General features: G+C 39.9%; 1 protein-coding gene across 1 annotated transcript; it reads left to right on the forward strand.

The window, feature by feature from the left end:
* Positions 1 to 55: 55 nt before the first annotated feature.
* Positions 56 to 10,755, forward strand: SRD5A1 (steroid 5 alpha-reductase 1). Its single transcript, XM_068931354.1, has 5 exons — positions 56 to 483; positions 1,790 to 1,956; positions 6,351 to 6,452; positions 7,918 to 8,068; positions 10,416 to 10,755. The coding sequence occupies exons 1-5, from the start codon at positions 161 to 163 to the stop codon at positions 10,480 to 10,482; spliced, it is 810 nt and encodes a 269-aa protein (XP_068787455.1). The 5' UTR covers positions 56 to 160; the 3' UTR covers positions 10,483 to 10,755.
* The last annotated feature ends 405 nt before the right edge of the window (positions 10,756 to 11,160 follow it).

The raw sequence follows: 11,160 nt of genomic DNA on the forward strand, positions 1-11,160 counted from the left end.
CGAATAGCGGCGGCGCTCGGCGGGGAGGCCCCGCCCCCCTGGCGCTGATTGGTCCGCTGCTGGGCTGGGCGGGCGGGCGGCCGGCGCCCAGTGAGTGAAGACGTCGGCGCGGCGCGGCGGGACGGGACTGGACCGGGCGCGGCGTAAGGAGCCGGTGGCGATGGGGGCGGTTGGCGGCGCTGCCGCGTTCTGGCAGCGCGTGTCGGGCCCGGCGGAGCAGCAGCTGCTGGAGCTGCTCGCCTACGGGCTGGTGGCGCTGGGCGCCGCGTCCGCGCTGCTGCTCCGCTTCGTGCCCATGCCCTACGGCCGGTACTCCTCGCGCCGCTTCGGCTGGCTGCTGCCGGCGCGCCCGGCCTGGCTGCTGCAGGAGCTGCCGGCCCTCCTCATCCCGCTGGGCCTGGCCGCCTGCAGCGGCGCCGCGCGCGTCGCCGAGCGGCCCAACGGCGTCCTGCTGGCGCTCTTCGTCGTGCACTACGCGCACAGGTGGGGCGGGCGGGCGGGGGGGGGGGGTCGGCCTTCCTGTGGAAGGGCGGGGAAGGCCGGCGGGCAGCCTCGAGTCCCGCCGGTGCTCGGTCGTCGCGGAGCCGCCTCAGGCCGACGCGGGGTGGGGTCTGGAGCGGGCTAGTAAGGTGGGGAAGAACACTAGCTTCAGGCAGTTTTCTTGTCTGGAGCCGGCTGTCTTGCTTGCCTGGAGGATTGCGTGAGTAACCAGGGCTCGGTTCTCCAGTGAAATGGTGAATTCGCAGCTGCCACCTTTTTAACGGGTTTCGTAGAGTAGGCAAAGGTGTCAAGACCGAGTGGTGGATGTTTTAAAGTGATTTTTTTCAGGGCAGGGAGGAAACTGAGATCAGCTGGGTTCTGTTCAAGGGGACTATCTTCCCGCCTTCCCTGCCAGGAGCATGAGTATTTCACACTTGGAGAATCTGATTTTTCGTTGACTGCATGGGCTATGTAGGTATTAAAGATATCAAAACATCTAGTGGATTTGCAAATTTTGCAACTGGCATGCACAGTGTGTGAAGTGTGACAGATGATTCACAAATCATGTCACATGTTCCAGTCCCCAGGCAGAAATGCCCACAATGTGCAAAAACCCACAGGTGTGTCCATACCTTAGGTGTGTCATGCTGGCCTGCTGTCTGGTCTAGCCATATGTTTTCTTTCTAGGGTTTTTCTTAGTGTTCCAGCTCTATTGTGGGAGTGGGTTTATATATGTATATATAAAAATACATTCATATATAGCTGTACACTTTCTTAGTAGGTCATGTTATTACAGTGTTTCACGTTTCGTATAGCTACACGTTAATTGGGATAATGACAAAAGTGCAAGGTGTCTCTGTTAGGTCAAGCGCTTATAACCCACTGCAGTGTTTTGCAGGGGTTTGGTTTTGTTTTGTTTTTTTCCACCTGGAAGTCCTAGTGGATTTTTGTAGGGATTATGAGACCAAATTCACTTCAGAATGCTTGATTGTACCATTTAGGATTTTGGAACAAGTGACAAAATGTTGTACTTAAAATCGGTTGTTCTTGTTGCTGTGCTCAAAGTAATTGCCTTAAATAAAAAGTTGAAAATTTCCTCTGAAAAGAGGAGGGAGAGGGCTGATCTTGTAACTCCTGCTAGGCAGTGACCTAAATTTTCAGGTCCTGCCTAATAATTATCTTTCTAAACAGGGATCAAAGACTCCGATGAGAATTTGGAAAGCAGTTATGAAATATGGATTGCAGGTCTGGGCACCAAAAACATCTTTTCTACTTGTTAATGTAATTTTTCTTTCTGTGTTCCGTATAGGGCACTCATATTTCCTCTTCTGATCCGGGAAGGAAAGCCAACACCGTTTTTCACTTTTGTACTAGCACTTCTGTTCTGTATTTACAATGGATACTTGCAAGGCCGAAGCTTAAGCAACTATGCAAAATACCCTTCAACCTGGTTAAAAGAGCCTTTTTTTGTTATAGGTAAGCTAAAACATGCTGTGAGAACATCAGTATTAGTAGAAGGTTTGCTTTTTCCTTATAGCTTCTTATTATATTTCGATTATGGTTTTATAGTATCTTCAATCACATTTTGTAATTTTTATCATTGTTATTCAGTATTCAAAATAACTTTAATTGTCGTTTGCTGTAACATAGCTGAAAGTATCTTAACTTTTTTTTATTGTACACCTTTGAATTGAGACTTATTCTTACAGCTTCAGGATTACATGAGCTTATTGCCATGTTCATTCTGTAAAACTGTGAAAGAGTCATGTACTCTTTCAGGATAAGAACTAGGGGCCTCAAATGAAACTAGCAGCAGACAGATTTAGAACGAACAAAGAGATTTTCTACATAAAGTATAGATTAAACTGAAATTCCTTGTTTCATGATATCATAGATATATCTATCTTCCTAACCATATAAACTTTTAATATTTCCTGCACTGCATCTGCATAAGGCAGATGTCTCCATGGCTACAAAATGTTTAAAAAGTTATCCTAACAATTAAGAAGCTGAACATTTCTGGCACACATAGCATGTGTTGTAATGTTACTAACTTGCTTTTCTAATGAGACTATTATTGCAATAAATACTTGGAAACCAAGTTTGGTAGGACTCTTCAGCAATTAAGCCTAATGATCCTTTCTTCTATTCTTTCTAATTTTTTTTTGTAGTGCTGGTCAATATGGTTGGTTTGTTTGTTTTTTAAGCCATAACAGTGGATATTTATAACTACTGCTCTGTATTCATCCCAGCTAGGTACCTCTAAACATCCAGCTCCAAGCACCTACAGTTCATGCTTGTAGTTTTGGTCACTCAGATGCAGAATGCCTCTGTTGTACACTGGATATGTTCTGAACAACTGGACTACTATGCTGTAAATTTTCAAAAACATCTGGCAGTGTCTTATACTTCTAGTCAAAATGACAAGAAAATTGAACAGAGGATTGGGGAGGGGGAAACAATAGCAGAACACTCATTTGCCAAGGACTGTTATGAAATTATTCCTTCAGTCTATAAGAAGTTATGTGAGGAATAGAAATATGTCTTAAAATAGCAGACAAACAAGGTTCGGTAGCTGGAAGTCAAAGTGAACTGAATCTGTTGTGAAAATAAAGATTTGGAGGAGTTAGCCTGATTAACATCAGGGTGGAGGGTTTCTAAAACCTGTTTTCCGTCTGTGGATCCTTAGTATACAAGTTGAATCTCTGTTTACAAATGCTTAGGAGTTAACCCTGGGAAAGCAATAGCTTGAATCTACACTAGCAGTATATTTGAAGCAGCAATATGATTTTTACGTGGTTCCCTCACAGTCCCTGTGCACTGTGTGTTAGTTTAATTCAGAGAGCAGTGAACCAGTTTTCAAAAAAAAAAAAAAAAAAAACTACTTCACATGCAGTACATTAGTTTGGAATATAATGATTTTATTTTATCAACTGATGTGGGACCATTACCATCACAATTTTCTAGTATGTATCTTACACACATGTGCCACTAAACAGCTTGTGAACTCATCAAGAGCACCCATGGTACCTTGAAATGGTAAGCGCTATATACAGGGACAAATGCCCTCTGCACCTGCCTATGTAACCATCTACTGCCAGTTACTCCCTGTCAGCCCTGTGTTCTTCTGTAATTCATTCACACTTCTTAGGAACTCCTTCCTTTCTCTGCCTGTTTTAAACTTCATTGATCCCTCTGCAGCATGCCTTTGTCTTTTCTTACTCCTCCTTTTTTAAGTACCTGCTCAAACACTAATTTTGATAGCTAACTGTTCTGTGTCTCATAACAATTTTGTCATTGCAGCAGCTCTGCCGAGCACAGTAACACCTATAAATCAGTAGGTGTTGGCAACAGAACATTGCCTTCAAGTTTGTTGTGAAAGGCTTACCATCTGGCAGTCAGACAACCAAACACGCGTTCCACCTCCGCTCTCTAACAAGAATAGACATGATTAATCGACGGCATGGGCAAAGTCTCCATCTGGATATGGTCCCATGACTGGAGGACATGGGATATTTAGTATCTGGCATCTGGATGCTATGAATGATGTTGTCTCTTCTTAGACAATATACTGATAAAGGAAAAAATTCTCTTGAATTTAATGCTCTATAGTCAGCTCATCTGTATTGCATGGTGCATCCTGTGGATCAGAGAATCTACTAGAGTGCACTGTGGCTCCCTTCCTGTCTACATACCAGACTTCCCTTAGATGGAAGCCAAGTCACAGTGCGTACCTAGCTACTCTTTGTAGAGTGCAGACTTAGTATTCAGCCATAATGAGCATCTGAGAATAAGGGTAGGCAAGTACAATGCCTCTGAAGGACAGCTGTGCAGAATATGATTATTCAGCACTTTAGGAAAAGGTAGTCTTCAAACAAAAGAGCTATGCTGTGAGAAAAGCCTGCATTGATATGTTCATTGCTCTTTGTGAATAAATACTTGGCTGTTTCTTTCTGAGGTGCAGTAGTTTTCAACTAGGAGAGGTAAAAAATGCTTATCATTTAACTTGAATTCTAGAGTAATTGGGCACTCAGTGCAAAAAGACTGGAGCTTGCTTCGTCTGACATGTTCTTAGTAGTTCATATACTATTTTATAAATTTCAGATTTTCAACCTAATACCTTCCAGGTATATGACAAGTACAGAGAATACAAATAACATTTTCCAAAATTATTGTGGCATTTCAGACTAATGAGAAATTAAATCCATTTTCTTCTATTTAAAAAATGATTATTCTTCTTAGATATGATATTAACTTTCAATATTAATTTCTTTATCATGCTTATACTAACTTAAATTAGTAGAAATTGTTACATTTAGGAAGAATTAATCTGTGTGCTTGTTAAGAAAGTAATGTTCCACCTGCCCTGTGCAAGCAGGGTCATCTACAGCAGTTTGCCCAGGACCCTTCTGAATATCTCCAGCGAAGGAGACTCCACAACCTCTCTGGGCAACCTTCTCCAGCGCTCAGTCACCCTCACAGTAAAGGAGTTTTTCCTCATGCTCAGACGAAGCTTCCTGTGTTTCAGTTTGTGCCTGTTGCCTCTTGTCTTGTCACTGGGCACCACTGGGAAGAGTATGGCCCTATCCTTTTTACATTCCCTCTTCAGAGTTTTATACATACTGGTAAGATTCCCCCTCAGTCTTCTCTTCTCCAGGCTGAACAATCCTGAAATGAGTACAGGAATGAATACATGAATAAATAAATGAATACATACAAAGTGTGCAGCAAGTAGGGTTTGTTCTTTGTGTATGTTTGTGGGGGTGTTTTGCTTGTGTGTGGGTTTTTTTTTTTTTTAATGGAAGAGGACAGCGTGACCAGAAAATCAGACAAAGCTTGAGGGTCTGGTTCCAAAAGAAGTAAGCCTGCTGTGACTTTCAGTACTGAGTATTCAGTCAGCACTTCCTGGTTCAGTATCTAACTTCTACCTAGTAAAAGTGGGATCACAGCTGACAAGTGACAAATGACTGAAATTATTCATCTTTGTTCTGTGGATCATGTAATATGGACAGCATTCGCACTGATCTACTATTTGCCAGGTTGACGGATCTGTAAATTTAAAGTGCTGTGCAGATTTGGTAATCCTTTTGTTTACCTCAGAAGCCTGAAACTATTAGCATTCAGTCTCTGTGGAAGATTTCTTAGACTACGTTTCAGGTTTAGATCACAGAAAAGGGAGTAACACTTAGTTGAAGTTGAGACAATAAGACAAACTTTTCCACGATCTTAGGAAAGTACAACCTTTTTTCCTCTGTCTTTGTAGAATGTTATTAAAGGAATGTGATGCAAGTTCAGTACTCACGGTACTCAGCAAGGATAGGTTTAGCAAGACTAAATCTAATTTCTGGAAGCACATGCTTACACTGTCTTTGCTAGGTCCTGCGTCTGGATCTGCTGTATCTTAATGCTCCTTTTATTGTGCAGAAGCTATCTGCTGTGAAAACTCTAGCATGTTGTTAGTGAAAAAGAAGAAATTAAAATATGTCCTTTCAGTAGGAATCAGAATGGCAGATTTTTTTCATTTTTGTTTAAAACGTTGGTCTATTTGATTTTCTGTGTGGAAGGTAAGTAAATATACATACCTTTTTATAACTCTAGCAACATACGAACATAAGTATAAAACTTTATAATCACAGTCCTTTTCTTGTCTAGAGACCTATTAATTGCTGTGAGCGCTACTGACAGAAGAGCTGCGTGGGATTGTGATTGTGCATGATGTCACTAGAATTGCCTGTACTGCTTACGTTAATACTGCTTTGAGATAATATGTTGGCTAATACGTAATATAAAGTATATGACTGTAGGTTGTTTTCTAATCAAGCACTTCAGCTCAGTGTATTAAAGTTACTATTTTAAATATTTCTCTTCAGGTTTTCTAGGGTGGTTGATTGGCATGGCAATCAATATTCATTCTGATCATATTCTCAGAAATTTGAGAAAACCAGGGGAAACTGGTTATGCGATACCAAGAGGTGAGTAAAAAATGTTACAGAAACTCACATAGCAAAAGAAGGCCTTTCAAAGCTTGGTATATTTATATTAGGGGAGATAAGGTAGGATTAGAAGTAGTAGTTTGTCTACATTAAGAAGTAATTTCACAGTTTGGGAAACATTTTTCTCTTAAGCCAAGTATTGTAACGAGTGAGTTACTCGATATCATGTGGTTTGCACAAACCTTTGAATTTCTTGGCCAGTTGTGATTCTAATTTTAAAAGTGGTACAAATCTAACACAGCATTGCACAACTTTCAGGAGGCTCAGCAAGTAGGTAGAGATAAAAAGACGTAAGTTAGCGCCCCACTGTGGGAGAAAGGCCGAAGGTACTCAGATACATAAGCAATTGTGTGTGCTATGGCTGTTGATTCCCCAAGATCTATCCCTCTTCAGACATAGGACACAAGGAGCAAGGATTACTGTGGTAAGGAAAATACAGGGGAGAGAGGACAGAAATCCAAAGGAAGTTAGGCTTTGTTAGTTTTGTCCTTCATGGGGCAATATAAAATATGGAAGGACTTCTTATGAGGCCTGATGAAGGGTGAAGGCCTATTGACGCTCCTAGAAGCATTAGACTATTCCAGGCATTTTATACCCTCTGAGAATATGAAATAATAGTTACTTCTGACTTTTGCAGTTTCTCTGAGGTTTTCCTTTAGCTGTTGCTTTTTCTTGGTTTTTAGTGAGATTCTTGTAAATAAAGCTAGAACTGCTAGATATGTAAGACAGTAGATTGTTATGTTTTCACTCAGTAGATTGGTTTATAACTTTAATAGATGGAAATAATGACTGTTTATGCATAATTGGCTGTCAAACATATCTAACACGGACTGCAATTCACTTATTTCCCTGAATGGTAAGATTGAAGAGGTTAAGGTAAGCTTTATTTAGACCTATCTGGAGATAGGAACAGAAGAGCAACACATCTTAAACCGGAGAATAAATTTGCCTGAGTAAAAGGCATGGCAACTTGAATTCATAATAATAATACTGTGTTTATCATTAACTTAACTTCTGAAGTACCAGTAGTTAGGATATAGTATTTAATTTCTTTATTCTAATGCCAAATGTGTTTTCTGGCGCTCTGAGAACATATTTTCTATTTTTACATTTTAAAAAGGTTGAGTTCATGATCAAAGAGTCAGTTTGGTATTATTGTAAAGCAATTTTCTACAGAGGCATGAAATTGCTTCTGATATTAGTAAATCTGCTTTCCTTTTTCATAATTTAAAGAGGGAAATTGGAGCTGGAGAAGATCTGTGTTTTAGAATGAGGTCAGAAGTGATCTTTCATAGTACAACTTGAACTGAAAAATACTTCTTCCCCTGCCTTTAAAAATTAATTGAAAAATGGATGACATAGCTCTTATTACACTTCCAGTAAAAGTAGCTTTGAAGCTCTCCTTGATTAAGGTGCTATGGAATAAATCTATCTTGATTTTTAGGAGGGATGTTTGAATATGTCAGTGGAGCTAATTTTTTTGGAGAGATCGTGGAATGGTTTGGATTTGCCCTTGCCTGCTGCACCATTCAAAGCCTTGCGTTTGCATTGTGCACACTTTTCATCTTGGGTTCACGGGCAAAACAACACCACCAGTAAGTATTTGTATGTTATAATTTCTGTTGTCTCTGCCACATTTCTTTTCCATTTTATAAACTATGCCTCATCCTGTAGGGATGTTACAGAACAAGTCTTGTGAAAGAGTTGGCTACTGCTGTGTTGAATAATACAGAATACTCTCCGAGTGGTGTTAAATTCTGCAAGATTTCAACACGGGGGTATTAAGGATAAGGAAAATGAACACACAATGTACTGTGAGGTCAAAATAATGACTTTTCATTAAATGAACACGATCCATTCTGGGCCTGAAAAGATTATAGACTCATTTAGGAAAACTGTCTTTACTTGATCGTGTACTATAGTCCTCTTTCCCTTGCAGCTCAAACTTCTTTCTATAACATGAAAAAAAAAAAAAATCTTTCTATAGGCTTCCATTACAGTCACAATTTATAATCTATCAAGTGTATGGAAAAATCTGTGACAACAATTCTACTGCCTAATAAATGATATTTAATAAAGTCTCTGTTCTTGTAAATAAACCATCAGACTGATAATGTACTGTAATCACATACTGACTTTCCTTCTGCTAACAAAAGAATCAAGTTTGAGGAAAAACTTGTTTCTTGGAAGAGTTCTCTTTAAGGAATAGCACATTTAAGATCATTTGAACACCTTAATCTTATAATTTAAGTATTAAACATTTTGGTTATTTTCAGCTTCCTGCTTTGGTTCTCACTCTGAAACTCAATTGCATAAGAAATAAACCTTAATTTCGGTTGGACTAGGAGCCCAGAACTGGACATGATATTCTAGACGCAGCCTCTCAGCTGCTGAATAGTGGAGAATAAGTGCTTTCCTTGACTTGATGGCTGTGTACTTGTTAAAGCAGCCTGGTAGGCAGTTAGCTTTCATAACTGCAAGGATCCATTACTGACTCATGTTCAGCTTGTTCACCGGGGATGTCCACGTCCTTTTTTGCAGCGCTGCTACTTAGCCAGTCAGTCCCCAGCCTGCACAATTGCATAGGACTATTGCACCCCAACTGCAGGAGTTTGCATTTTTTTGTAGTTTTGCTCCACTGTCTCAAGTAACTCCCCTTCGAGGAGCTGTAGGCAGCGATAACAAGACCCCTTAGGCAGCTTATTACCAAACTAAGTAATCCCAGTCCTTAACCTCTCCTCATATGTTGTGTTCTTCAGGCTCAGATTCTGTGGTTTGTTTCCTTCCATCTTAAGCCTTGATGGAACTCTTTGAGTTCTTTATTTACAAAAAATGATAGAAAGCTAAAGATTGTTAAAGGAAATAGTTTGCATTAAAACGGGAAATCCATAAAAATGGAACAGGGATGCAAAAAAACAGAACTAAAGATTATCAAATTCATGTAAGTGAAGTATTTTGGTATTGGTTGTTCAGTTTGAAAAACTTGGAATAAATGATTAAAGAAGCTAACTGATGTAATGCTGATACCTCACAGCTGCTGGTAATCATTCAATGCATGTCTCCCTGTAGAAGGATCCACAGGACTTCCCCTGCACATATTACCATTCAGCTAGGGCGCAAGCACTTACTCTAGATTGAAAGCGAAAATCTGCAGAACACCAAAAGCAATGCTTTAGTTTTACAGTCATCTACTGTTTCTTCTCTGCTTATCCCAGCTTTGGACTTTCAATTATTGTCAATATGCATACTTCCATGTTAGTGGAGTCTCAATGAAAGTAGTTCCTATTTTCCATGTTAAAGTAGAAGAACAGGAAACATTCGAAAATGACAGGAAATGTATTTGTCAAGTAAGGTGATCAGAGAAGGAATAATATTTAGTAGTGCTATAAATGTGTTCTTTTGAAACTGTCTGGATTTGAAAATAGTGAAAGTCTTTGAGGGGAATTAGCAGTAGGGTTAGTCTGATGTCTGACTAGATTATCCGTGTCCTGACTGGAACTGAAGATATTTCAATCCAAAACAGGACTGTTGTTCCAATATGTAAAGTATCTCTTGCTCCTACATGTAGTTGTTATAAAACTGATTGCATGTTATCCCCTTGGCTATTATTTTATTACTCTGCTTCTAAAATAGGGTACATTACATTATACATTTTACAATAGTACGCCATTCCTTCCCTGGCTGCTCTTATGACATCTATTAGTTTGGTTTCCCATTCCTGGCAGCAGTAGCTTTGCTTTGCTGTAGCTAGAGAGTAGATTTCATTAGGATGAGTGTGACACCCTACCCAGAGTAGGTTCTAAACACTTTTTTTTTTTTTTTGGTTTAGAGCCAAAGAAATACAACAATTAATTTGAAAGCATTGTACAACTACTTACTTTAATTTCTTTGACAGCATTTTGAAGATGCAATACTAATCAGATTTCTATCTTTGTTTTTCAGATGGTACCTTGAGAAATTTGAAGACTACCCAAAGTCACGAAAAATTGTGATTCCATTTGTGTATTGAGCTGTGCTTTAAATACGAACTGGTTCTGGTGGTAATGGTGTTCTTGAAACGTCTACCTTCTGGAACAGCTAACGCTTTACAAGCGTTAGCCAGCTAATAGTCTCTGATGTTCGGTGTGACAAAGCCTTTGCATCACTGGTGCTATTAATTACTGCTTTTCTTCTTAGAAAACCAAAAAAAGAAAAACCAAAATCTTTTGGACACAGTGATAGGAACAGAAATGCTTTTCCAACTCTGGAGCACCATTCTAAATGCATACTGTACCATACTGTACAGGACTTCTGTTGTTTCCTTTTTCCGCCCATACAGTCTTCTGTTATTTTCATCTGATCTAGCCATATTGTCCTGAGGTCTGTGCCATGAGCCCAGTCACCCTTATATAATTTGGATGGTGTTTTGTGTGCTGTTTTGCCTGCATACACAAATGAGGTTGATTTGTTTTGCCTTCCTAATCCCTCCTCCCTCCCCTCCGTGCTTCTGGGAGAATCTAATGCAAACAAGGATATTAGATGAACATTTATGCTCTTAGGTGACACACTCTGTTATTCCTCCTCTTTGTACACTTAGACGTAGACACTGCATAGATAACAATGCCATTTATACAGACAGTCATAGTGGTATCTTCTCCGAATAAGAGAGAAAGGTTTAGTCATCTGCGTTTCAAATTTGGTAACAATT

The sequence above is a fragment of the Struthio camelus genome, chromosome 2 (assembly GCF_040807025.1).
Source record: "Struthio camelus isolate bStrCam1 chromosome 2, bStrCam1.hap1, whole genome shotgun sequence".
In the NCBI taxonomy this organism is placed as follows: domain Eukaryota; kingdom Metazoa; phylum Chordata; class Aves; order Struthioniformes; family Struthionidae; genus Struthio; species Struthio camelus.

Bases quoted from the DNA above. Each gene is read 5' to 3' on its own strand.
- SRD5A1 (XM_068931354.1), top strand. From the start codon at position 161: ATGGGGGCGGTTGGCGGCGCTGCCGCGTTCTGGCAGCGCGTGTCGGGC. The intron at 484-1,789 runs GTGGGGCGGGCG...TGTTCCGTATAG, and splicing joins GTCGTGCACTACGCGCACAG to GGCACTCATATTTCCTCTTC. The intron at 6,453-7,917 runs GTGAGTAAAAAA...CTTGATTTTTAG, and splicing joins TGGTTATGCGATACCAAGAG to GAGGGATGTTTGAATATGTC.